Source organism: Drosophila gunungcola, chromosome 3R, assembly GCF_025200985.1.
Source record: "Drosophila gunungcola strain Sukarami chromosome 3R, Dgunungcola_SK_2, whole genome shotgun sequence".
Taxonomy (NCBI): domain Eukaryota; kingdom Metazoa; phylum Arthropoda; class Insecta; order Diptera; family Drosophilidae; genus Drosophila; species Drosophila gunungcola.
This window is the reverse complement of record NC_069139.1, coordinates 10,382,876-10,408,846: the sequence shown is the minus strand read 5'-3', so window position 1 is coordinate 10,408,846 and position 25,971 is coordinate 10,382,876. Positions and strand designations below refer to the sequence as shown.

Here is a 25,971-nt window from a genome sequence, read left to right as displayed (position 1 = left end):
TTTACCTCCACAAAATAAAACAAACTCCAGTTTGTGTAGAGTTTTGTAAATCTAGTTTTGTAAATAACGTTAAAGCTTTTTGATTTGATTATAATTTTATTTTATATCATTTTGTATAACTCACTTGTTTTATAAAAAATGTGGTAAAAAAAATGTTTACTTAATATAGATTTAGTCAAATTAAATGTATAGTACCCAATGCTTTATAATATGAGCAGTAAGATCACATTACAAGAGCTTAATTACTCCGTATAATGAGCATTTTTGATACCTTTATTTTACTTATTCCGAATAAATACATTTTTTAAGATCTTTAGAATATTTTTTATTACGACCTGGTAAAGGTGAATTGGTTTCACAGAGAAGGATAAAAACAATATTTTTACAATTGTTTGGTATTGTATAATCTTTGCTGAAAGGCATAGTTCGGTATATCATTTAAAGCAAATACTATTTCAACTTAATTTAGTGATCTAGGGATATATTTGTATTTTGTCTCTTAACTTTGATATTCCTTTCATACCTCTATTAGGATAAAAGCTGCTGGGAACTTTTTCGAAAAAACTGTACCCTAGCCGAACAACATAATTTTTCATAACAAAACATTATGTTTTAAAAATATCATTTTCACCCCATAACAAAAAAGTAAAAACTCACTTTTTTTTTAGAACAATTTTTATTATTTGCAGAAGTTGTTAAGGTTAGTAAGGGGAAATAGTAGAAAGGACAAGTAGGTGAATATAAAATGTGGTCTCTAAAACAATTTCTCCAGATCAGTAGATGGTAGATTTAAGGAGTTTATTAATAAGGTTTCTGGTTGCGGTTGCGGTTCTGGTGAGCGTTTCCGTGGCCGGCTGCACCTCCAAGTGGACGACCATGAGCTCCAGCAGAAGGCCGACGAGGGGCACCACCATGAGAACGAGGTCCGGCCACTCCAGCTCCACTCAATCGACGGGATCCACCAACTGGACCAGCGAGGGGCCCATGACCGCTGGCAGGACGATGGGGCTGGGGAGCAGCTGAATGGCCACGTGGAACACCCGCCACTGGAGCTCCAGCTGAAACCACTCCAGAGTGATGGACTCCCACAAGACCCTCCTGTTCGACTGGAGAAATTATTGATCCTTGGGCCAGGACGATTGTGGCAATAAAGACAAAAATGAAACGGAATGCCATTTTAATTTGGTTATTTTGGATTATTGCTCGTGAGACAACTGATGATTTCTATTGAAAAGTCAAAACATTTATATAGCGTAAGCTCAAATACAATTCGAGCTACTAAAGCACATAATTTATTATTTTAAGCTAATTGTTGTCAAAAAAAACGGTATCTCGTGTGACTCACAAAACTTAAGCGACAAGCTGCAAAGTAATTGGCACTTTCAACTCTCGTGCAGGTCATGTAAACCTCTATGACCTTAAAATTCTCGATAATAATCTTTCAAAAAAAAATCGTTTTTTTTTTAATTGTATAATAAAATTGAACTTATAGAAGACGAAGATTTATATAAGAAAATTAGTTCCACAGCAAAATCACACAATAGTGAAAGTATACTTTTTCAATAGATTCTAGATCTAGACATGAACAGGTTGCTCCACGTTTTCAAACAATGTTTTTATTTTCAACAATGTGGTAAAGTGCATTTATTTGGCTTTTGATATTTTTTTCCAAAAAATTAATATTTTTTACCGTAGTTTTTAAAAAACGGTAAAACCCTTTCATTTTCCATTATTTTTGTAAAGAATTTTCAAGGAATTTCTGAACATTAAACCGCTTATTTGTTTTTGAGGTCCAAAAATAATCGAATTCGTAATGATGCATTGTGCTTATAAGATATTTAAAACAAACATTTAATTAGAAAGTTTAAGACTTAAAATCAATATATTTCTGTTAATTTATATTATATGCTGAAACTATTTTTAAAAAGAGGTAAAACAAAATTAATATAAGTTTTATGAAGCAATTGCGGTTTCATTAATCTAACCATCACAGGTAGTAAATCCATCACTGGTAGTATTTATTTATAAATTGCTAAAAATATTCGTTTAAGTATTGAAATGACAAGTTAGTATTTAGACTTGTCCCCTCACTTATTGATATATTAATTGGAACTGCTGATATGGATTGTCTTGTAGATTTTATACGAGCTATAAGCTCCAGTTAACCAGGCTTAAAACTTTACGGGTAAGCAAAGACTCCAAAGACCTATCGTAGATGCAATATTTTCCAAATGGATATAAAATGTAGTGGGTGTGTACTATTCATTTATTTTGTATTTTAGAAATTTGCTATTGTTTTAATTATGTATAAGAAATGGGCTGCAGGTTGTTCATTGTCTCGATTCGGGCGTCTTGGTTCTGTTTCTAGCCGTGATGGGGATTGCGGTGCACATTGCCATGAGCGGCTCCAACGATAACTGGGGCAGCCACTCCATGTGGTTGGCGAATGGGAGCCACTGGGGCAACGACTACGGCTGGGACGACTACGGCGGCAGGACGAGCATAGGATACAGGAACAGGGCGAAGAGGAGCAGCCGCATAGGGACGAGGACCTCCCAGTCCGATTCCGCGATGGGGTCCTACAACTGGAACAGGAAGAGGGCCGTGGGACACTGACGGATATCCTTGCGAGACGACGGCAACAGGAGCTCCAGACGCCACCACTCCCGAGTGGACTGCCACCTCCGCTTCCTGCTCGATGGGCAGTATGTTTGATCCTTGAGCCAGGACGATGATGGCGCTGAGGACAACAATGATGCGGGATGCCATTTTGCTTTGCTTGTTCGTGATGATTGTTTGTGAATCAACTGATGCTTTCTAGTGCGAACTGAAGGCTTTTATACTCGAGAACCTCAAACAAAGTCTGAATTTTCAAAGTATGTAATTCATCATTTTAAAGTAATTGCTGTAAGAGAGTGATGTCATTTATTGTTCACCAAATTTAAATTTGACCCAGTTTATTGCATTTGCAAGTTCTTTGTACTTTGCTAAAGTAAAGACATAATTCTTAACATTTTTTTTTTTTGGATCAAACATTATTAGAATATCTCTACTTTATTAATTTGCTTCCATATTATTTAATTTGGTATTAACATCGAAATAAATTAATAAATCAAATTGTAATAACAAATTAGAAAATTTAATTTGTAAAAAATAAAGGTACGAGAATTTTAAATAGGTTACTTTTAGCATTTTTTTTTATTAACCGTTTTTAAATTGCTTAAACCTAATAACTAGGTCTGTGATGACATAATATTAGGTAAAGTAACTGCTAAAGTAACTGTTATTTTAAACTTAAATTGTCAAAATAGTATTCTTATAGAAAGACTTTTAACTATTCTATAAACATCAAGTTAAAAATTATGCAGAGGCTTAAGTTATTTAGAAAAAGTCCTAAATGAAAGCATTTTTATAAAAAATTACCAATGAAAAAACATCAAACCAAAATTACAACAATCAACAATTTTTTGTGATGACAAATTGAATTGCCCTATATGTAGATATTAGTTTATTTAAAGTGCAGCTCCCATAGAAATAATTGTCACTTAAGCATACATCAGCTTTTATTAGCATTGGGAAATAAAACATTTTCTTTAAAGCAATTAAAACACATATTAATTCTAAATAACCTTTTCTGTTCATGGTTTGTAAAAACATAACCCAAAATATTATCGGTCACATGCAAATGTACTACATGCCATTGTGATACTTCAATATATAAAGACAAACAACGTACGTTTAATACTAAAGTTCTTTAAATGCTTTTATAGCACATTTATAAACATAATTTATTTTTATGGGCAATGGAATTTCCTTCTTTCTTGCTTTTGAAATAAATTTCTTAATTTTTTTTTTTAAATGCATAGAACACATTAATTTAAGTTTTTGATTTACCTTTATTGTGTATAAAAAACCAAATCATTTCTGTTTTAAATTTATCTTTATTTTTCTTTTTTACCATAACATTTTTATTATTTAGCCAAAGCCCAACAAATATATACCCCACTTATAGTTACATTTTCATTATTTAAAAGACAACAAGATATCATTTCGGTAGAGATTTATTTACATTGAGTTATTTAATCAAACAAAAATTTATTGATTGTATATTGTATATTGTCAGAGGATCAGCAATTTTCTGTTCAGGTTTAAAGTCTGGCAGATGGGTTAGTGTGATCTGTGAGCTCTTGACAGATGGTGGCATTCTTGCTGGCTGATGTGCCTCAAAACTGCAATAAAAGAATGAAATTAGACATCGTTCTTAATTTGTATGGAATCAAGTCCTACGTGGCTTCAGCTCATTGCGACGCAGGCAGTTTAAAATGGCCAATTCGCAGTGGTTTTCCACTTTATGGCAGAGGTGTCCATCGGTGGCATAGGTTGGGCTGTGGGTGCTGGGACAGTGGATGGCATGGCAGTTGCGATGATGGTGGACGTGATGAACTCCATGAGCTCCATGAATCCCGTGATGTGGAGCCACCAGATGATGATGGTGGTGATGTGGGGCTCCATGAACAAGATGGTGCGACTCAGACAAGTGATGATGATGGTGGGACTCAGAGAGGTGATGATGTGATTCCAGGCGATGATGGGGTCCGTGCTCATGATGATGGGACTGAGCCTGGTAGTGATGTCCATGTGCTCCGTGATGATGATGACCCTCTTCCGGAGACAAGGGCTCATGGTGGTGCGAGTGTGGCACCACAGCGTCCTCAGCAGGCAGATACCCTTCCTGGGGAGCCTCCGCTTCAGCACCAACAATGTCCGCCTGGTGGGCTTCATTCAGAGATCCGTGCAGAAATGAGCATTGGGCAACGACTAAGAAGACGCTGAACGCAACAACTAAACGCAAAGCCATATTTGCTTAGGTAAATTACAATTATTTGCTTCGTAACTCGAGAGGCAACTGATGCCAATTCACAGGAACCTTTACAGTTTTATACTCAAGAAGCAGTAGAAGCCGGGTCCAACGTTTTAATCTTAATAAGAACCCCATTTCAATTATAAATTAATTAAAAGATAAGCACTGCAATGGCATCTGTGGTAAGCATCTAATTAAAAAATCTAAATGCACTAAGGCAAGCAATAAATCTTAAGCTATATGGTATATGCAGGCTAGGAACGTTCAACTTAAGTGTTCCATTTATCCAGTTATTCACAGTACCTAGAGCTCCAAACTCTGAACCCTCCTGTATGTCAACCCGAGTTTACTGAACCAATACGCATGTTTACGAAAGCGAAACGTGTTTACTATTTATTTTATTTATTTATTTTGTAAGCATTATCGTTTAAGAAAAGAAAGCTATAAGCCGAAATGTGCACTTACACCTGTATTTAGAATTCAAAGCTGTTACAGGAAATTTTTTCCTTTTGCTTACTTAAATCACAACAATCATTCTTACTTGGCTTTTATTTCACTTTTTTCTCTCTTTATATTATATTTCTACACCTCTTATTTATAAGATTAAATGACCTTAAAGCCAGAACGAATGACAGGAAAATAATTTTAAAAACTTGTTTTTTTTCGGTGTTTATTTGTTATATAGTATTATCAAATAAAAAAAGAGAAAAATACAAAAGCGATGCTAATTTTGTTTTTTTAAAACAAAAGAGTGTTCAAAAATAATTTACACAAGTGCTTTAAATGTAATATTTATTTAGAGCTGAGAATAATGCATCAAAACAGAAAATCCGTCAAACTGGTCCGAACTACGCAGAGTTTTGCGCTTTAATAAATTTTATCTTAAGTCGCTTTATTTACTTTTAAAGAATTTAACCAGGCAAGTGCTTCAATTAAAGAAATGCTATTCAGAGGAAAAAACAAATATGTATATATATATATATATATATCGGATATATATATATATATATATATATATATATAACCAATTCGCTTCCTTAATTTCTCTTAACATATTTCTTTTGATAATTCAACAACAGATGATTTCACTTGGATTTTATTTCCCTCCAGTTCAATTGTGAACACAGGTGTGTAGATTGTATGCACAGCATATGGACACACACGCACTTTGAGTATTGCTTTTTTCGCGTGAGTTTTTCGCGTGAGTTTACAAAAAGCTGAAAGCAATTAAACAATTACTCTATGATTTTGTCCAAATTAATTAAATTATTAGCACTTACTCTCGCCAGTGCGACATGTGTGGACCCGTTTTAAGCAGCTATTGCCGAATTCCCGGACATGTCCATTGTAATTGCCAGTTGTTGGGCTATAAATGATTTGGGGGCATTGTTTTTGGCACTCCTCTTTGGTGGTAACTGTATAGCCTTTAAAAAGAATATATATAAATTTTTATAAATTTCACAAAGTTAAATAATTTAAAAATTCTTACCTGGCTTGCGCACCATGTTTGCCCTAATTAAGTAACATTCATTACGAAACACTTGGCAGCCGCCACCAAGAGCCCACACAACATTCTCCGTATCTGGACAATCGGCATTGACATAATTTATAGCTAAACTAAATATTAAACATAGCGCAATAAAAGATTTCATGGCTAACAGATATATTTTTTATTTTCGAGCATTAACAACGAAGTTTGTGGTGGCACTAACTTCTTGTCTCTAACAGGATGAGCTTATATAGGGTTCTAAAGTTGTCTTTGTCAATATTGGCAGCATGCCAGATGCCGTTGCTTATTTTATTGTTCGGTTGATTGTCTGTATTTAATTTTGGACTGAAAAATACCTATTAATCGGATAGTCTCCAATTTGAAATATCTAAATCGGACAATATATTAATAAGAGTGCAGTCAATTAATTAATTTATTTATTTACTTATTTGATAATACATTAAGCTTGTTATACTTTTAAAAACAAATATATGGTTTTTTCTATATATAGATAGCAATTGAGCAGTCAATGGGCTCACTGAACCTAACACGAGCTTTAAAAAGTTTGAAAATATCTGGTCGCTCATTAAGCAAACTTAACTTAACGGGGATTTAACGTTTAAATCAAATATGTGCAATTGAAAAAACCAAACAAAAACTACAGAAAAATTTTATTTCTTTTTTGTGTATAATTAAATTTATTAGCGGTAAGTGCTTTTACTTTTTAGGGAGTCTAGTAAAATTACGAATCAACTGTCAATCATAAAACTATTCTAACTTTTAAATTAATGGTACACCAGTTCTTTATGTAAATAACCAACTACTAGTTAAGTCATAGATTTTGTTTTCATTTGAGTTGTTCTTGGGTTGTTTGGCTGGATTGACTTGTTTTACAAAAACGCTGTTAAAAAAACAAACGATGCATTATTTCAAAATTAGTAAAACCAATTTGAATATAACTTACTTTCGCCTGTCCTACAAGTGTGAGCTTGCTTTTCGCACTCATTTCCAAAGGTTCGAAGCTGACCTTTGTACGATCCACTTGTCGGTTGGTAAATGGCTGGGCAAATATCGGCACATTGCTTCTGGCATTCCTCCTTAGTTGCGATGGTCAGTGCTGCATTATAAATTATTTATAATATATTAAGTTTGCATTAACTATTCAACAAAAATTCACCTGGCTTGCGATGGCAATTCTCCTTGTCGAAGTAGCATTTATTGCGGAAAACAATGCAACCGCCACCAAGAGCCCAAACAACATCCTCGGTATCGGGACAATCTCCAGAGCAGTTTGCACTGATATGACTTAAAGACAAACCCAGAATCAGGCAAATGAGGAGAATTGATTTCATATTGAAGAGCTTGCTGCCAACTGTTGACTTTGCGGATGAACTGAACAGGTGTTTTGTTTCATCCTCTTTTATATCAGTTGCCGAGGGGGCGTGTCACGAAAGATTTCTATAAAGCTGGAACGTCACATGCTCACCAGATGTGGGGCTTTTTCAGTGCTATCAATTTATCTTATTTGCACATTTTTCACCAAGCAGTGATCGACTTTAATTTACTCATTCGTTCTGTTTAATTAGCTGGACTTTTTTTAAGTTGTGTTTTATTGTTCTTACTTACAATAATAACTGTGAAGTATAAGTTGTAAGGCTTCTAACGATTATTTAAATATATAAAAAAATATATATAAAAAATATTGCTGAGGAATTCAAATTGAATTTTTTTATTTAATCTATATATTTTTACAGCTTATTGAGCATTTTAGTTTTGATTGACAATAACAACACCTTTCTTGCCAGAGAGTAGCTTAGGTTATTTAAATATTATCTATTCGACGGGCTCGTCGAACCTGAACGTGAGTCGGTCAGCTCTTTTTTCCACAAAACTGGTTTCAATCCCTCTCTGTTACCAACTCTCGTGATTTCTCTCCGGCCCCGTTTTAAGGCAAAGTTTTGCCATTAAATAGAACGGATGTGTGTTATCTATTGGAAACGCAACTAAGCGAAGCATGTTGTTTAGGCTGCTGGGGCGAATCCAATCCGCCTGTGGGCCACATCAAAGGCGGTGTAATATCGGCCGATGAAGACGTCTCCCAGAATCCAAAAATCCGCCTCCATCAAGGTGAAAGCGGACAGACATATTGTCGAACCATCGTCATTGGCTGCCCTCATTACATAATCCCTGGGCTGCAATCCAAATCGCTGGCCTCCAATAACAAACACTATTTCGGGCAATTTATCGATCTCAGAACAGTTGAGCAGATATTCATTATTCGATGTGGGTAAGCCGCCAAGCAGGCTATTAATAATCAGATATTCCCTTGGAGGAGCCGCCAATAGAGAAGTACCTGTATCGGCAATGGCCTGACGGTTCTGGCTGATTATTGTACCGCCCAGTTCTACACCATCTAATGGGAACTGCCAGTAGCCCGGAAGAGTTAAGGGTACGTAGGTTAGGGACCCCGAGAACTTGGACTTGTCCACACCACCAAAGAGTAGCTCACCACCCATTCGTTCACTGCCATTACGTTTCAGATAAAACGAGAATATACACTCATCCACTAAGCTTTGATCACACATGCTCTCGAACAATGGCTTTATCTTCTGTTCAGCTATGGCTCGAAAACCCAATCCCACGATCCCCGCAAAGTTGGTATCCACAAAAGTGGAGCCCGGCTCGTGCATGGCCATGCCGAAGGTTTGATTTCGCACCACCAGTTGGCCAATGGAAACCGTGTCCTGGGCCAACCTCCCCGACAAGCTGCCAGTACCGTAGGCCATGGCAAATCTCCGACCATCCGGAACATAACTGCTCGAGGCACTGGCGTTATAGCGATGATGGTGCTGACAGGCCAAGTTCTTGGCCGAACACTCGGCACTGGGCACCCACAGATTGGCCGATCCAGTGTCGAAGAGCATGTGGAACGGTTGACCCGGAGTGCCAATACTGATGTGTCCTGCGTACTCCAAGTTTAACCGGTTGTCCAGCGTTTCGGTGGCTCCACCATTCTGTGTCGTAACCTCCTGTCCACCAACCACATTGTACTTGGCCAGGAGAGACGATCTACCGGCACGATGTTGACGACGACTGGCCATAAAAGAGGCCTGAAATTGCATGGGAACGCGGATAAGTTGAGCCTGGGAGTTTGGCCCAAACAGGCACAGGATCCACACGGACAACAACCAAAAGAGGCAGTGCATCGTTGGGCAACTAAAATCAAATCGATCCGAACCGTTTGTAAATTCCCTTTTAACTAATTGGCAGAGATTCTGGCGGCGATTGTTTTATAGCACCTGCAAATGGAGCAATTTAATGGCCAAATTCGTCTGGCATTCAAATGGAATCGGCTAATGGTGGTGGTTGAACGCACTTCAATGTTTGCGTAAATAGTAGATAAATAGGGCGAGTACATGTAATTGAATAAACAAAGCAATGGGCAATTACCAAATTAACTTGTGCGAACAGTGGGCTAGACTTATACACTAGTACACATTCCGGTCCAGCGAATTTGTATTAATTTAAATTTTTAATTTGCACATATTTGGGTCTTGTCATTTTTAAGGTCTGAAAATTCAAACAAAAAGTTTCCACACAAAATTTATTAAGATCGTATCAGCGTAAGTTGATAGGATATGGAAATATGCTTACAGAAAAATAGGCTTAAATTACTTTCATCAGACCTGTGTATTATTTTATCCAGCACTTCGTACCGCCTTGGCCAATCCAATCCGCTTGTCTGTGGCATCATAAACCGTATAGTATCGCCTCAAGAAGACATCGCCCAGCACCCAAAAACTCATTTTAATGGGAGCAATGGCCAGCACACATATCTTTTTATGACGAAATGTTATCTCAATCAGATATTCGTTGGATGTTAGGGGAAATACCTTGCCTCCGATGGCAATATTAATATCAGGTAAGGATTCTTTCTTACAGGTAAGCACGTTATAGCCGTTTTCTAGCTTAGCTGATAGGGCCTTTAGCAGATTATCGTAGGTTCCTTGGGGTAACAGGACCAGCGAGGTACCCGTGTCCAAAATGGCATTGATCCTACCACCAATTTGTGTTTTTCCTACGATGGTATTGGTTATTTCCAGACTCCAAGTATTCGATCGGCTGATCGGCACGTAATGAAGTATTCCTTCAAATTTTGATTTGTCAAAGCCACCGAAGAGTAACTCCCCTCCTAGAAAATTACCCGAGTGTTGGCGAAGGTGAACCGAAAATATGCACTCTTCAACCAATCGTTTAGCACATAATAGTGGCAAAAAAGGTGTCGTGTTGGCCCAGGCTAAAACTCCCAGACCCAAGCCCACCAGTCCATCAAATCTCACTGAGTCAAAGGCGAAGTGTTGCAGGAATAGGCTTTCTCCAAAGATAATGCCGGGTAGATTAGCTCCAGCAAGTTGCAGAGTGTCCTTCGATAGGTAGCCAACCACTTTGCCAGATCCATATCGCAGGGTGAAGTTTCGACCATCCGGAATATAGCTACTTGATCGAGAGGAGTCGTACTGCTTGTGATTCTGGCAAGCTGAATTACTTTTCGGGCAATTACTAGACGGCAACCAAGTATTCGAGGACCCCGTGTCGAAGATCACACTAAAATTTTGCCTTGGGGTTCCCATGGAAATCGTCCCATAATATTCTAGGTTTTGGTGGGTCTGCAGCGCCAGGTTTAGTGTCTCAATTTCTTTAGTTAAATTTCTGGCAAAGAACCGCTCACTTCCATTAAACTTTTTCCTGACATAAAGCGGTACTTTCAACATGCTTCCACTGACAAAGATTATTTCCAAAACCGCGAGTAAAGCAAACCAAGTGCGAAGCATCTTCGATAAGTTTACTTGAAGAACTGAAAAAAAACTGTCCGATTTTTGGATTTTTATTAAAGTATTTGCTCATGTAACTTTACAGCTGTTTGGGCTAATTAACCAGCAAGTAGGTAGGTCGAAGCCGCTTGTTAAGAGTAACAAATTAAGCTTAGAAATAAAAATATTTAAAGAAAACTTGGCTATTACTTTTAATACTTTGGTTAGCTAAAAAGTTTTACATTTAAAAGTTCATAGTTTAATTATAAGCCCACAACAATGCTTAAGAGTTGTACAAGTCTAAACAAGTATGGAACATTTAGATTTCTAATGACCTTTTATTCGAGTTCGGTTATATTGTAGGTACATTTTGGAATACGAAGAGTAAGCCTAAGTGGACGAAGTGGTGGCAGCGAATCCGATGCGACTGTTGGTCAGGTCGAGCACCGTGCAGAAATGCCTAATGAAGGCATCGCCCAGGATCACTGGTTCGCCTTCCGCTTCGGACTAGGCCGATATGCAAATGGACTTGCCCCTGATCGTTCTCACCTTCATCTTCATCTTGTGTCCATAGATGACGAACTTCTTGCCCGCTATGACCAACGTGAGGTCGGCTATTCTCTTCGAGCACTTCATCCAACACTCCCAGCTAGAGGTCTCAGTACAGCCGATGATCTTGTTGATCCTGTTGTACAGTTTTGTGGGAGCTGTGAGCAGCGAGGTTCCGGGGTCCACAATCGCCGGTATGGAGCCACTCACTTTGGTGCCGGGTATTGGTACTTGGTTTTTGCTGAAAATAATACTCCGAAATCTATCAATGGCAAAAATGTAAACAAAAATATTTGTATAAAAACATATTTTAAAAGGAATATTGCAATTCAACAATCATGCGCCTTAAATAAATATGTCAGTACCATAGAAAACAGCAATAGCGATGAGTCATATTTTATTTGTCAAAAAGAGTAAATTTATTAAGTAAATTATCGTCATAACGGAGTTTGTGAAACACGGTTGTTTATTTGCAAAATTATATTTTTAGATTAGCGAAATTCACTACAAATGGGAGCTGTTTGTGCACATTCATTCAAAGGCTTTTCGCTAAAACCTGCAAGGTAACATAATTGGATTATTAAAGTAAAATTCATTAAGAGTAAATTATATGACACTTACGTATGTTATTTTGACACGAGCTGACACCCATTACACAGCCATTGCTGAATTCACATCGCACCAATTTTCCATTTACTAAAGCCTCTCCACAGACAGGTTGATAAACTGCAGGACAGATATCAGGACAACCTGTCCTGGATTGTGCCCCAATTCCAGCTGAGAAAAGAAACATACACAAAATCACAAAAAGCGACTTCATAATTCGAGAAAAGTGAGATTTATTATGACTGACTTGTGAGAATGAGTTGAGCTTTTATAGCCACTGAGATGCGCTGATTCTGAATAAATACAGCTGTTAAATGCTTATATTAAGTATTTATTACCTTTCGACGATAAAGTGTAGTCTTTTTGGAGAATCATCGCTCAATTGTCTATTCATTTCGAAAAAAATTCCACACCTACCGATCGAATTGCAAAACTGGTTAAGCGCTATAACCTTCACTCAGTCTGGGATCAATTTAAATGGCTATGAAGTCCGAACGGCAAACGTGCTGGTCAGGTTAACAATTATGTGTTTGAATTTCAATTTACAACGCTCATTTTCGGCCACAAATCGATTCGTTCCGACCACCACTTGAACTCCCTAAAGAGATCAGTGCAGGTCCAATTGAAAGTTGGTCATGCCTGCTGTGTGGATGTGGGTGTGGATGCTCTTGGCGGTCATGAATCTGACACTCGGTCAATCCATTAGTGAGGAACCGCTTAATGATAACGAGGCATCCAATGGAAACACGGAAAATTACATTAAAGTCCAGCCAAAGTCGGCGAAATTCCGAAGTACTTTATGTACAAAATGCTACCCCTTTCTGTACCCAAAGGACAAGTATTATGTGCTGCCCAAAAGGACAGGAACAAAAAAGCGTCATAACGTTGTCTTTCTGATGGAAGATCGGAAAACGGGACGGACCATCAAAGTTGCCTTTAAGAATGGCCTTAAAAATGATAAAAATGTTCGTGTTTTGAAAGGCTTTAGGAGCTTGAATAGCCCATGCCGGGAAAAGCCGGGAAGATGCGTCTATCGGCTAGTCAACCGGAAAACTTTTCGCACTTACAAAGTGGACTTCAAGACGGGGTTCAAGAATAAAAAGAAGGTTAATATAATAAAGCTAATACCTTAAGGATAGTAACAGAGCCATAAACTGAAGACACTGAAATTAAATTATAATTATTTTAAACTATATTATGAAAAAAATACATTAAAGCAAAATGTTTTAAGTTAATGTTTAACACAAGTTAGGTATAAAGAAAAATACAAGTAAAACAAATCTTTCGATTTCAGAACTATTATTTAGAAGAGATTTTTAAGCATCTGGTGAATTTGGATCAAAAAAAGTAATATATTTAACACATGCAGTTTTACTGTTTAAATTTATTTCTTAGTAAGTATTGTTAATTCTCAGTTAATAAAGCTCATAACTTAAAAACTTATTTAAATTTCTCGGATTTGTAGTCTAAATATTAAGGAGTACAAAATCTGGTTACACTTTTGCGAACATATTAGGACTTGTTTCATTTAATATTATTACTTGTTGAACTTTCTTTCCATTTCTGAGTTTAAAAAAAATAGTTTTCGAGTGCAAAAGTGAAGTGAAAATAAAGCCAGCGCTCTGGGCTCCCAACACTCAGAGCTCCCATTCACTTGGCTGCGACCTGTCGACTGTCATGTATTTTCGGCCGGACCGGGCCAAAACGAGGCGGACCGACGGGTGGGCGTTGAAGTTGGCCAACGAGATACGCACGCGGTGTCGCCAAGCTGACAGAGCCAACGATTTATTACTTAAGGGGTTCAAATATTTGCTTGCTGCTTTTTTTTTGTCGAATTAATACCCCTTCAAAAGACAAAGTCAATCAAAAGCGAAAAATTGCGAGTGCGTAGATTTTACTTTCGAATTGAAAGCCAAAACCGGAAACTCGCAGAGGCAATGACTTTCAAAAACTCAAGAAGATTATAGCTATCAATGAAGATGAGCCTACCTGATAGCTTTTTTTTATTTTTTTATGCACCAGAAATGTGACCAATTGATGCCAAGCATGGATTTTGTTTTTAATCAAATTTGAGTCGGTGGAAAATATAGGAACTCTAAAATCAATACAATTTATTTATTTAATTGAAATCCGAAATGCAAGTCAGTTTTAAATTGCATTTTGTTATTTTATGCCTCATTTTAATAACAGTTACTCAAAGCAGCCTTTTTAGTATTCTTAAAAAATGTGGAAAAAGAAGAACTTTGACGGTACAAAACCGCTGCCGCCAGTTAAGTAATAACATTTTATTTATTTACGATAAATATTATAAACGATTTATTTTAATTGTTTGCTGAAATGTGTTTTTTGTATATTTTAACAGGTGGCATAAGAGGAGCCCTATTCAAGCTGTTCATACATGGATTTAATTGTTGAAGATCGAGTTCAAAACACTTGGCTGTGATGAGTTTAAAATTATAAATATATCAGAATCCAATGGGAAGCAATTCAGTCACCTGTATTCATTATTAGCAACATGTACGTGAAGCTCTTTTTATTATTCGTTTTATTGGGTGGATTTTTTCACCTGAATAAAGCCCAAACAACAGACTGCTCGAATACGTGTATCTCACGTGTAAGATGCAATCCTTACTATAAGGATCTAGTCTGGGCAGTAGTAGATCGCGTTTGTCGAGTTTTCCAGAACGGCTGTATTTTTGGTAATAAGAACTGCATGAGGGCCAACCAATGCTTGCCACGTAAGTTTATTTAATATTTATTTCTTAATTTCATTTTTAAGGGTGTATAATATGGATACCTTTTAGCAATGGTGGCCATTACAAAGGAAAAGTGTATGGAATCCTGTCCGAGAATGTGTTCTCGTGGCGCACCTCCGGTGTGTGGATGGTTTCCCTATACGGATAGCAATGGAACAACTGGAGGCCGGGACATGACCTTCCGAAGTCGCTGCCTGTTGGATCTTTACGCCTGCCGTCACGCCGAAGGTGAGCTTTTTCTATTTCAATACAATTTTTATTGCTCCCAATTTTATCAGTTCTTAAAAATAAAAACTAATAAATTGGAAGATTATCTGGTGAAAAGTTAATTACAAATAATCTTTAAAACATATATTTATTTTCTTCTGTTTTATGTATTTTTAGCCTATGTAAATGAACCTCGCATTGGACCCTGCGCCTAATCTATTAGTAATAAAATGATTGCTGTACAATATGTTTTCAATAACTTTTATTTTCGCAAAAACTACACATTCATTAATTTTTTGTGAGCAAAAAAAATCATTTCGTTTCACCTGCTTACACAGACAATTTGTTTGCTCAGCTTGAGGTTTAATATCGGAAGATCCCGGGCTATAAAATATGGCACATGTTGGATGAACACTCATTATCATAATGGATCTCTATAAACCATCACTTCTCGGGGCTCTGCTTTGCGGTTTTTTCCATATAAGTTTGGCTCGTATCAGAGATTGTTCCGGAGCTTGTACTTTACAGTTTCGATGCGATCCCTATGCCAAAAATCTTATCTGGGCAGTTTCAGGAGGTGATTGTCGCGTTTTTCAAAACTCGTGCTTATTTGGATCCCACAACTGTCTAAGGGAAAACGAGTGCTTGCAACGTGAGTCTGCAAAATGCGTAAATCAATCACTAGGATGATAAGAAATATTTTTTTTTGCACAGCTTTGGTTCCCATTAATAAGGATAAGTGCATGGCCCATTGCCCAGGTAGTTGCTCTCTTAGTGGTCTACAAGTATGTGCCTCCTTTTCCTACGTGGACATCAATGGAGTCAAAAGAGATCGCCAAATGGCCTTTCAGAGCCGCTGTCATTTGAATCAGTATGCGTGCGAAAACTCTAATGGCAAGTATATATTAATATAATATATATTAAAAAATGTTTAACGCAAGAGATTTTTTTATTTTTATAAATTTTTAATATTTAATAATATTAATGCTATTAATGTCTAACAATTCCAGCATATATAGGTGACCCCTCAATCGGCTCGTGCTCTTAAACAAGTTATTATATCAAACTCTTTTCAAAACAGAGACGACTATAGAGAGCACTACAAAGTTGAATAATATTTTTGATTCCTTACATGTATGTTATTTAGTACTTTAATTAAAATATACAAAAGAGTAAAATTATTATGAATTTTTATTTTGAACTTAGCTTACACAAATTATATAAAATCAAAAGTTTGATTTTAGCTATTCCTGTTTATTTAAACAGTAATTTTGTTTACATTCAGACTGACTATGTCAAAATAACACTAGATGACTGTCCTTATCATTGCCCAAAAGATTTAGTGCTACAAGAGAAATAAAGGATTCTTAAACTAAAAACGATCTCTCCAGGGGTGAATTCGTTAGGTTGGCTGCAGTTGGTGTCTTATGGTGTTTTAAGAACGATAATTTCCTCTACATTTTTTTGTTTTTCGGATGTACAAATAATAAATATATATAGATCATATATTAAATAATTTTTTTTTGCAACTGTCGAATGAAAAAATGTATTTTTTAATATTTGACAAGATAAAAAGCAAAACAATTTTGAAAAGGTTCAGTGTGTTTTTAAGTGTTTGCCAATATATTTTTTGTTTCAACGGATGTTTTCGCCCTTTAAATATGTGTTTTAAAACAATGCCTAAAAGTACACTTTTATTATTTCATCGTAGCATTATTTAATTTTGTAGCTCTGAGTTCTTATTTTTATACTTAATACTTCATAATGCGTAGTTACACGTGCAGAAGAATTTAGATCGGCATATGGGAGCAAAGCCTTTGTGTTATTCTGACAATATGGGAATCGAATCGAGTTCGTTGGCTGGCCTAAATCTGATCACGTATAAAGCTTAATTAAGTCAGCAGCTGGAGACATTTAACTTGCAATCGCCCCAAAATGCAGTTGATTATCTTTGCTGTCCTGTTGGCTTTTATAGGAATTGCACAGTCACAGGTCTGTAACTATGATTGTAGACGAATAGGTGTTGACTATCTTTGCGGAAAAACTGTGCGAAACGGCAGGGAAATTCGCTGCACCTACAGAAATCCCTGCGAAATGGATCGGCATGCCTGCCAAAAGCGTGAAGGTGAGTTAGGAAAACTGCAATAAAGTGTCATGATTATAGCCATTATTCGTTAAAATTATTTCACCAGAATGGAAAAAAGACTCGACGGGTCGATGCACACACGATTCGGATGAATGCAGACGGTAGGGGGGAAATTACCAGGCGCAGGAGAAGCAGCTGAATATTTTTAAGAATGTATAAATATTGACACAATTGACAACACGAAATATACAAAATAATATTTTTGACAGTCTCTAAAAACTTTTATGGCGTTACATTTTAATACCAAACATTAAGAACGGTTGGACAGTAAAAATGCCAATTGTCTGCAAGTTGGGCAACACAATTTTTCTCATTTGTGTGCTTCTAGGTATATTTATCGTAGTTGAGAGCCAGATGTTTACATTGACAGGTAAGTCAAAATTGAAAAATACATATGAAACACTGTTGAAAATACATGACCTCTCAAGGTGCCAAGAAATGCCACGATGTGTGTCCCATGGGCTATCGTGTAGTATGTGCCCTGGACGTCATAGATGGTTGCCTACGCACTTTTGCCAGCAGTTGTGTGATGCGAATGTACAACTGCAAGTATCAGAGGGGTATGTCTATTAGTCTAAGAGTTTTAAAGTAATAACTTAGACATTGTTGAAACCTGGGATTTTTTATTGAAATGTAATGGAAATAACTAAATTTAAAAAGCAATTGTGATCGAGGTACCCACAACTTTGGTTTTATATCTAAATCTAAAAATACTACTAACATTTTTTTCTTTAATTTTTGGAAATCCTGTGAATTTTTTTAATTTTTTTGAAATATGCTCGTAAAATTGGCATCCATACAAGAAGGAACTATTTAACTTGTTCACAGAAGGAAGCATGATATGGTAACTTTAAAAAATCAATTTATGACTACATTCAAACCAGCTTATTAATATTCACCATTTTAAATGGCTTATTTTGCATTTCAATTTTTTTTTTAACATATAAATTTGTAAGCATTGACCAAAGAAATCTGTTCTAAAAATTGCAATTAATTTGTTCTTTAATGTTCATAGATTATCGCATTATAGCAGAAAGGGCCTGTGAATTTATGACCAACGACGAGCTGCAAATGTTAAAAATCTAGCGGACGATTTCGTTAGCTGTGCAGTTCCGGAGTTCACCGCCAGAGAGCGCCAGCAGGACAATGCGCACGCGTCGTATACGCAATGTGGATGCGAGCGAAAATCGCCAATTGTCCTCCGTTGTTTTCCCAGCAAAGCCATCCTTTTTTACGACATTGTTAATGTTTTAAATAACGAGAATTAATAAAGAAAATAAATTAAGCTAAAGTGTAATAAAAATACGCAAACAGTGTACTGAGTGACAGTGATTAAATCAAAGAAAATTTAAAAAATAAGTGACGAAGAAGAAAAGTCGCAAGCGAAAAATTGTTTGGGCAGGCAGGAGCAGCACAAAGGATACAACACACATATACTCGCGTGTTTTTGTGGGCGCTGAAGGCTGAAAAGTTTTCTCGCTTTGCGACTTAAAAACAGGTTGGTGTTTGTTGCTCCCAAAATTGTTGCATATTTGCGGGAAAATGGGGGGAAATCCTTGACTGCATTGCAATGTCATCGAATTGCGTTTCATAAAATATGTATAACATCCCCATGTGTATTGCGTTCAGCTGTGTGCGCGATTGTATGTTGGTGTATGTGTGTGTTTGTCGTACACATTTTGTTGCATACGTGTTGGTGTTTTTTTTGTTTACGCGCGTGTCCTTAAAAAACGATTCGGTAAATACTTTTAAATCGGGTACTTTAAAAAAAAACCGTAATCGAAATACATATTATTTTATAATTTTAAAATAGCAGTTATAAAATGTACATTGCGCCCAAATTTGTATTTATTTTCCCTTGATTTGCGAAACGGTTCAACATTGTATATATTGAGGCAAGAAAATACAAAAGCTCAAGACCAAAAGCTTGATAATGAAGCTTCTTTACATATTTTTGTTACATATATAGTAACGGGATTTTACTTAACACATAATTGCTATTTTTACAACAAAAACATTTTAAACAAACATTTTAGACAAATAAGTTTTTCCTGTTGTTTTTCTATAAGAGAATAATAAAAATATATTAATTAAATCTTTCGTTAAGTGTTAGTCTACAATTTAGTAAGTTTTAACTAGCAAAAAAAAAGAAGTGTTTACATTTTACGCCACTTACGCCAATTACAACGCTAACAAAATCAAATGCAATATATTTTTATATGCAATTATTCAAAACTAAAATGAACAAGTATCTGATTTTGTTGTTGTGGGGAGGACATTGATACTTCTTCTTTTTTTGCATTTGTAATTGAACAAGATCATCTTTACTTCAACAGAAATGTTATCTTAACACTCCTGTTAGAAAGAGGGGTGACAAGAGAAAAAGAGTGAATGAATGTGACCGCGTCTTTGCCCAAGGCAGAATACCGCTAAACGCAAAGTGTGACTGCACAAGCAAAAATACCGCGATAACGCAATGGCACAAATTCCCTAACGCTAAAAGAACAACATCGATAGTATCGATCACAAATAGTCTTTTGCATATTGAATAATAACAATAATGCGTGCGGTGCTGTCCAGATCGGAGTAAATACACAATAGCGTCCTAGAAATAATATTTAATGGCATATTAAGTGAAACTAGTAAGTTAAACAATTCAAACTGTGTTATCAGTGCGTTTGGCTCCTGTGTGTGTCTGTTTGTGCGGATATGTATATATAGTATGTGTATCAGTGCCGATTTATGTTTGGTTCCCCGCCCACAAACAAGGCGAAAAAAGAACAATAACAACAATAGAGCTCGAACCGTGCAATAACAATAAAAAATGGAAATTTACCATGAATCAGAACTGTCAGATCCCCGGGTCGCCTCTCTATCTATCATTTACGGATCTTTATCGTAAGCTGCGTACAATACCCCGGGCATTAGCCGATCAGTAGAATCAAACACCCTACACACAGAAAAATAAATCGTTCGGCTAGGTAATTTTCTTGTATTCTTGTTCATTTGAATTTTAATTTGTTATCGTTTTTTCAACCAAATAACTTGGTTTGTTTTTACCATGATTTTGGCATGACCTATTATATTTTAAAATAGGCATTTTTCAAATAACCGAAATACCTTAAATATTTAGTATACTTTACAAATTTTAAAGATATTTTTTTTTACCAAGAACCAGGTTATTTTTCATAAAAACCCTAAATTCTTGCCGTGCACCTTCCACTTGAGCGACTATTTAATTGGCCTCGATGTGCATTGTTCGCATATGCTAAATCTGTGAAATCCGAGAAGCGTGTCCCCAAATTTTCGCTTTGAATAGCAATCCAGTTCGGGTTACGCTGCTTCCGGTACTCCAAGGGGACCTTCGTAACGGTGCACTTTCAACCTTTGACATTGGCATTGGCTCTGGCTTTTCCAGGAATCGTCTGACACCCGCTCTCACTGACCTTGACATTTGCCGTTAAAATACCAGGAGCATTCCGTGAGTGACGTGGTGGGCGGGAAAAAGGGGGTGGCAAGGCTGGTGGGTGGGCGGTGGAATGGGGGATGCGATTCCTGAACGTGGCCCGCGGCATTGACAACTTTTAAAGAATCCCATAGTCTTTGAGAAATCTAATTTAATTAATGACCGCAAAGCAGAAAATTTTTATCTAATCTTATCTATACACGCGTACATTTTGTTTTTAATGTATATTTAATTAAGCACTTTCCTGAACTGGAACTATATTATTATTATATCCCAACAACCAAATATATTTGGTTATATTTACATTTTTTAAAATTAAAGAATAAAAGTAAGTTTTTGTTTAAATATTCATAAAAAATGTTCAGCTTAGCATCCAAATTTAAACTTTCTTGATAATGACGTCATTTTGTCATATCTATTTTCTATATCTATAGTTATATATGACTAGTATTGAAATTATATTAAAAATAGTTCTACATTTTTAATGCGGGTTAGTAACTGCATTCATTTTCCTGTTCAATAAAGTAAAAATACATTAGACTTAGAATTTTGAATTTAAAAACAAATTTTTTTAAGTTTTGGAAACACTGGGTATGTTATAGTCGCAAACTTCACCCGATATCAGTCTTGTTTTGCCTTATTTTGACGTCACTGTTGGAATGCTTGATTATTGATTTGCGTGTGGAGGGTTTCTGAAAAGTTTATGGTCAACTGGTTAATAAGGAGCGACGGCGACTGACAAACAAAAGCAAAAGTAATAAGGCCGGGCTGAAAGGGGAGTGGATGGGTGGAAATGGGAGTGGGCAGGAGGATGGGTGGGGGAGCCATGACAATGACAATGACGCACTATGCGATTGCCGCCCGGCTGACGCACAATTGATAAAGTGCAGCCATAAACGAATGCGGGCGGCTATTTTATCCCGTCCTTTCCTTTTTCAGCGATTGCAGGCAGGAAAAAGTAAAGTCCAACGATTAATTCGGTCTTAAACAGAGATTATTTTGGTTAGTTTTGATTGTTATTTCTTATTGCAGGGTAGAGCAACGAGTTCCTCCGGCTGGGGCTGCTGCTGCTGTTGCTTGGGCACACTTCTGGGCAACGCATTGTCGCCGCCGACCGCAAAGCTGGGCAAAATTATGAACTTGTGTTCCTCGGGCGCAACGGCATCGACCACATCGTTATCGTCCACGGGACAGGCGGAGAGGAGCGGCGGAGTTCCGGGAGGCGGAGCAGAAGGCGGCGGCGGAGGAGGAGGCGGAGGAGGAGCAGGAGGCGAGATTTTGTCCGAGGGCACAAGCCTCTGCTTTGGCGGAGGACCGGGCACAGCGGTTGCCATCTCCGGGGCGGAGGAGCTGTCCAACGCCACTAGCCCGGCCAACGGAGCGGGAGGAGCGAGTGCGTCCACCGCCGGTGGACAACAGCCGACTGGCAGCAACGGTCACAGCCAGCCACACAACGAAAACAACGCAACCATGCCGCCCGAGACGCGTCCCAAGATGGTGACCGTCAAGCATCCGGAGTCCAACAAGCCCAAGCCCACCACCAAGAAGAGCAAGCCCATCCAGGCGGACCAGGACGTCATCAAGGCGTTGCAGCGGTGCCGCGATGAAGGCAAGTATATGCCATCATGTAATCATCATCTGAGCATTTTCGGTACTGTTTAATTAGTCGCACTTAACTCCTATTAGCTAGCTCTCTGTAAGTGGATTATGCACATGCATTTAATTTTTGTTAGTTTTTATTATTTAGGAATTGTGTCATAAAAATAAGACTTAGCTAATTATAATAAAAATAACTACATTTATACACACATTTTCAAGGAATTTAATTGAAACTTAGATAAAACATCATACTGACTTCTTTAAAAAAAAAAGTTTTTGCTAAACTTTATAAAAAAATTATTTTATTAAGAATTTATTCTTTTAAAGAATTTGCATCTCTCATTTTTAAGAATTTTTACTAATCTAAAAGAAAACATAATTACAAAATTCAACCCCTATTAATAGATCTTTTTCTAAAACATTGCATTATAAAATAACGGTTTTTTTGATTTAATGCAACTTTTAAGAGTAGACACTAAAAATGTTTATTTTTTTTTATTTTGACTCCCTGGAACATTTATTTACCAAACTTTTAACATAATAATGTCGTATGCTCCCCCGCAGGCATCAAGCGCTTGGATCTAAGCAAATCCTCGATCACGGTGATTCCCAGCACGGTGAAGGAGTGCGTGCACCTGACGGAGCTGTACCTGTACAGCAACAAGATTGGGCAGTTGCCGCCGGAGATCGGATGCCTGGTGAGCCTGCGCAACCTGGCGTTGAACGAGAACTCGCTCACCTCGCTGCCGGAGTCGCTGCAGAACTGCAGCCAGCTGAAAGTGCTGGATCTGCGGCACAACAAGCTGGCGGAGATTCCGCCGGTGATCTATAGGCTGCGCAGCCTGACCACGCTTTACCTGCGCTTTAATCGCATCACCACCGTGGCGGATGATCTCCGCCAGCTGGTCAACCTGACCATGCTGAGTCTGCGGGAGAACAAGATCCGGGAGCTGGGCAGCGCCATTGGGGCGCTGGTGAACCTCACCACCCTGGACGTGTCGCACAATCACCTGGAGCACCTGCCCGAGGACATTGGGAACTGTGTGAACCTCAGCGCCCTGGACCTGCAGCACAACGAACTGCTGGACATTCCGGACAGTATTGGCAACCTCAAGTCCCTGGTGCGCTTGGGCATGAGATACAATCGCTTGAGCAGCGTGCCGGCCACTCTGAAGAACTGCAAGAGCATGGACGAGTTCAATGTGGAGGGCAACGGCATAACCCAGCTGCCAGACGGAATGCTGGCCAGCTTGAGCGGCCTAACTACAATCACACTCTCGCGGAATCAGTTCACCAGCTATCCCACTGGTGGACCAGCGCAGTTCACCAATGTCTATAGCATCAACCTGGAGCACAATCGCATCGACAAGATCCCCTATGGGATTTTCTCGAGGGCCAAGGGGCTGACTAAGCTAAACATGAAGGAGAATATGCTAACGGCGTTGCCTTTGGATATTGGCACCTGGGTTAACATGGTGGAGCTGAACCTGGCCACGAATGCGCTGCAGAAGCTGCCCGACGATATCATGAACCTGCAAAACCTCGAGATACTCATCCTGTCCAACAACATGCTCAAGAAGATACCGAACACGATTGGGAATCTGCGGAGGTTGAGGATACTGGACTTGGAGGAGAACCGCATTGAGGTGTTGCCGCACGAGATTGGTCTGTTGCACGAGCTGCAGCGGTTGATCCTGCAGACCAACCAGATCACCATGCTGCCGCGCAGCATCGGCCATTTGGGCAACCTGACTCACCTGTCTGTTAGCGAGAATAACCTGCAGTTCCTGCCCGAGGAGATTGGTTCGCTGGAGAGCCTGGAGAATCTGTACATCAACCAGAATCCCGGCTTGGAGAAGCTGCCCTTTGAGCTAGCCCTCTGCCAGAATCTGAAATATCTGAACATCGACAAGTGTCCGCTGAGCACGATTCCACCGGAGATCCAGGCGGGCGGGCCGTCGCTGGTGCTGCAGTGGCTCAAGATGCACTCGCCGTACCGCCAGATGTGAGATGTGGACGGCGTTTGGCGCACCGTCTACGTGGGCAGCGACTGCTACTATCAGTATGAGCTGCAGACGGTGAACCAGGCGCCCGGTGGAAGTGTTGGTGGTGGTGGTGGTGGTAGTGGTGGTAACGGAGGTGCAGCTGGAGGGGGATCTGCGTCCAGAAGCAGCGACCGTCGCTAACGGTGCGATCTCAGCTAACGAGCGAGATCTTGTACCCATCCTTAGTCCCAATCCTTAAGGGAAGAAACCACATTAAATGGTTGTTTTGCTCTAAACAAATCGATCTAATTAAAACCAATCCAAATAGGAAAAACGTGACGTATTCTTGATATACGTTTTATTTTTTAATCCTAAATGTATACATTTTTTTAATTTACTCTATATAAATTTAAATTGTTCTTCAATTGTTTTTTTTTTAATTTATAGAAAAAAAAATACATTATATATGATTTTTTTAATTCCCAACTAAAATCGGCAAAGGAATTTATAAATTAAAAATTAAAGAAATCCACAATCATAAGGAAATAATTTATTTTTACGTTAACTAAATTTACAATAATTATATCAACACTAATTTGTATGGACATATTTTACCCTTGAGTCAACGTTCATAAAATAATTTTAGTTTAAAAATATATTTTTAATGTTTCCAAAAATCGATTATGATCTTCAAACCTTTTTTGTGGCTTACTCCCTTAACCCGACTGGAGTGCGTTGGCTGACAAAACGATAGCTTTAACACGTTATACCAATGTCCCGCGTATTGTAAACTGCCCCGATTTGCTTCTTCTTTCTGTGTTCGAGTCCAGTTCAGAGTCCACACTTTAGGTTCTAATTTAACTCATGCTTCCAAGCTAGTCAAAAATGTAATACGCGAAACGAAACGAAAGTGAATTGAAAGCTTTAAACCTTCTGTTCGATCTTTGGTCATAGAGAAAGCAAAATCTAACGTTCAAAACTACACAAAAAATACGCAAGCGCCAAGGAATTGTTTGAAAACAAAAAAAAATAAGGAAACTAAATACAAAAAGTGGTTAAGAAATTATTAATCTGTATACACTTATATCGTAGTCGTATTTTGTATAAGCAAGCGCAAAAAATTTAAGCAACAAGTATTAAACTTTGTGTAATTTGTTAAAATGAAAAGTTTGCCAGTGTGTTTTTTTGTGGCGCCTCCAGGCAAGTTTACATTTGTAAACATAAATATGTATATGTCTGTGGACTATAGGATCGGCATGATTGTGGCGCATCTAACATAGAATTTTGTATATCAGACTAAGCATAAAATAACCAAGAATTGTACTACAGCCATTTGCATATTTGGCTTTATGGCATAAAACTAGCGAAAGGTAATGTTGTAACTTCATTTTTATGTGGGTGTGTCTGTAATTGATTTGTATGAATATTATAGATGATTTAAATGCATTTAGTTATCTAAACCATAATCAACGATATTTGTATGACAAGTAAAACAG

The 25,971-nt window shown here is 37.8% G+C and overlaps 14 protein-coding genes across 14 annotated transcripts; 6 read left to right on the top strand and 8 right to left on the bottom strand.

The window, feature by feature from the left end:
* Window positions 1-783: 783 nt before the first annotated feature.
* On the bottom strand, window positions 784-1,230 carry LOC128261529 (translation initiation factor IF-2-like). Its single transcript, XM_052995268.1, has one exon. It carries the CDS (start codon window positions 1,174-1,176, stop codon window positions 802-804), a length of 375 nt encoding a protein of 124 aa, XP_052851228.1. The 5' UTR covers window positions 1,177-1,230; the 3' UTR covers window positions 784-801.
* A 1,008-nt stretch (window positions 1,231-2,238) lies between these two features.
* Window positions 2,239-2,819, bottom strand: LOC128259837 (uncharacterized). Its single transcript, XM_052992446.1, has one exon. The coding sequence runs from the start codon at window positions 2,767-2,769 to the stop codon at window positions 2,365-2,367; it is 405 nt and encodes a 134-aa protein (XP_052848406.1). The 5' UTR covers window positions 2,770-2,819; the 3' UTR covers window positions 2,239-2,364.
* Window positions 2,820-4,043: 1,224 nt separating this feature from the next.
* On the bottom strand, window positions 4,044-4,927 carry LOC128260584 (histidine-rich glycoprotein). The gene is made up of 2 exons (XM_052993725.1): window positions 4,288-4,927; window positions 4,044-4,229 (listed from the first exon to the last, which is right to left on the bottom strand). The coding sequence occupies exons 1-2, from the start codon at window positions 4,856-4,858 to the stop codon at window positions 4,168-4,170; spliced, it is 633 nt and encodes a 210-aa protein (XP_052849685.1). The 5' UTR covers window positions 4,859-4,927; the 3' UTR covers window positions 4,044-4,167.
* A 976-nt stretch (window positions 4,928-5,903) lies between these two features.
* Window positions 5,904-6,775, bottom strand: LOC128258192 (uncharacterized). The gene is made up of 2 exons (XM_052989691.1): window positions 6,351-6,775; window positions 5,904-6,285 (listed from the first exon to the last, which is right to left on the bottom strand). The coding sequence occupies exons 1-2, from the start codon at window positions 6,511-6,513 to the stop codon at window positions 6,131-6,133; spliced, it is 318 nt and encodes a 105-aa protein (XP_052845651.1). The 5' UTR covers window positions 6,514-6,775; the 3' UTR covers window positions 5,904-6,130.
* Window positions 6,776-7,094: 319 nt separating this feature from the next.
* On the bottom strand, window positions 7,095-7,755 carry LOC128258181 (U-Kazal-Dg21.2-like). Its single transcript, XM_052989680.1, has 3 exons — window positions 7,528-7,755; window positions 7,315-7,467; window positions 7,095-7,251 (listed from the first exon to the last, which is right to left on the bottom strand). The coding sequence occupies exons 1-3, from the start codon at window positions 7,700-7,702 to the stop codon at window positions 7,241-7,243; spliced, it is 339 nt and encodes a 112-aa protein (XP_052845640.1). The 5' UTR covers window positions 7,703-7,755; the 3' UTR covers window positions 7,095-7,240.
* A 426-nt stretch (window positions 7,756-8,181) lies between these two features.
* Window positions 8,182-9,556, bottom strand: LOC128256677 (lysosomal aspartic protease). The gene has a single exon (XM_052987199.1). The coding sequence runs from the start codon at window positions 9,554-9,556 to the stop codon at window positions 8,372-8,374; it is 1,185 nt and encodes a 394-aa protein (XP_052843159.1). The 3' UTR covers window positions 8,182-8,371.
* A 438-nt stretch (window positions 9,557-9,994) lies between these two features.
* LOC128262441 (cathepsin D) lies at window positions 9,995-11,183 on the bottom strand. Its single transcript, XM_052996710.1, has one exon. It carries the CDS (start codon window positions 11,180-11,182, stop codon window positions 10,049-10,051), a length of 1,134 nt encoding a protein of 377 aa, XP_052852670.1. The 5' UTR covers window position 11,183; the 3' UTR covers window positions 9,995-10,048.
* Window positions 11,184-12,077: 894 nt separating this feature from the next.
* LOC128266565 (uncharacterized) lies at window positions 12,078-12,794 on the bottom strand. The gene is given in 3 exon segments (XM_053003156.1): window positions 12,078-12,266; window positions 12,332-12,487; window positions 12,655-12,794. Coding segments are annotated over 3 exon segments (312 nt in total). The 5' UTR covers window positions 12,692-12,794; the 3' UTR covers window positions 12,078-12,147.
* An 8-nt stretch (window positions 12,795-12,802) lies between these two features.
* On the top strand, window positions 12,803-13,551 carry LOC128266562 (uncharacterized). The gene has a single exon (XM_053003153.1). The coding sequence runs from the start codon at window positions 12,952-12,954 to the stop codon at window positions 13,447-13,449; it is 498 nt and encodes a 165-aa protein (XP_052859113.1). The 5' UTR covers window positions 12,803-12,951; the 3' UTR covers window positions 13,450-13,551.
* Window positions 13,552-14,473: 922 nt separating this feature from the next.
* On the top strand, window positions 14,474-15,526 carry LOC128266564 (salivary glue protein Sgs-5-like). The gene is made up of 4 exons (XM_053003155.1): window positions 14,474-14,590; window positions 14,679-15,054; window positions 15,121-15,300; window positions 15,457-15,526. Exons 2-4 carry the CDS (start codon window positions 14,832-14,834, stop codon window positions 15,492-15,494), a joined length of 441 nt encoding a protein of 146 aa, XP_052859115.1. The 5' UTR covers window positions 14,474-14,590; window positions 14,679-14,831; the 3' UTR covers window positions 15,495-15,526.
* A 55-nt stretch (window positions 15,527-15,581) lies between these two features.
* LOC128266563 (salivary glue protein Sgs-5) lies at window positions 15,582-16,416 on the top strand. The gene is made up of 3 exons (XM_053003154.1): window positions 15,582-15,931; window positions 15,994-16,173; window positions 16,290-16,416. Exons 1-3 carry the CDS (start codon window positions 15,706-15,708, stop codon window positions 16,325-16,327), a joined length of 444 nt encoding a protein of 147 aa, XP_052859114.1. The 5' UTR covers window positions 15,582-15,705; the 3' UTR covers window positions 16,328-16,416.
* Window positions 16,417-17,185: 769 nt separating this feature from the next.
* Window positions 17,186-17,633, top strand: LOC128263433 (uncharacterized). The gene is made up of 2 exons (XM_052998481.1): window positions 17,186-17,404; window positions 17,472-17,633. Exons 1-2 carry the CDS (start codon window positions 17,215-17,217, stop codon window positions 17,528-17,530), a joined length of 249 nt encoding a protein of 82 aa, XP_052854441.1. The 5' UTR covers window positions 17,186-17,214; the 3' UTR covers window positions 17,531-17,633.
* A 7-nt stretch (window positions 17,634-17,640) lies between these two features.
* On the top strand, window positions 17,641-18,730 carry LOC128263427 (uncharacterized). The gene is made up of 3 exons (XM_052998469.1): window positions 17,641-17,795; window positions 17,854-17,985; window positions 18,441-18,730. Exons 1-3 carry the CDS (start codon window positions 17,699-17,701, stop codon window positions 18,509-18,511), a joined length of 300 nt encoding a protein of 99 aa, XP_052854429.1. The 5' UTR covers window positions 17,641-17,698; the 3' UTR covers window positions 18,512-18,730.
* Window positions 18,731-19,908: 1,178 nt separating this feature from the next.
* LOC128263419 (leucine-rich repeat protein soc-2 homolog) lies at window positions 19,909-24,886 on the top strand. Its single transcript, XM_052998456.1, has 3 exons — window positions 19,909-20,067; window positions 21,924-22,500; window positions 23,055-24,886. The coding sequence occupies exons 2-3, from the start codon at window positions 22,026-22,028 to the stop codon at window positions 24,497-24,499; spliced, it is 1,920 nt and encodes a 639-aa protein (XP_052854416.1). The 5' UTR covers window positions 19,909-20,067; window positions 21,924-22,025; the 3' UTR covers window positions 24,500-24,886.
* The last annotated feature ends 1,085 nt before the right edge of the window (window positions 24,887-25,971 follow it).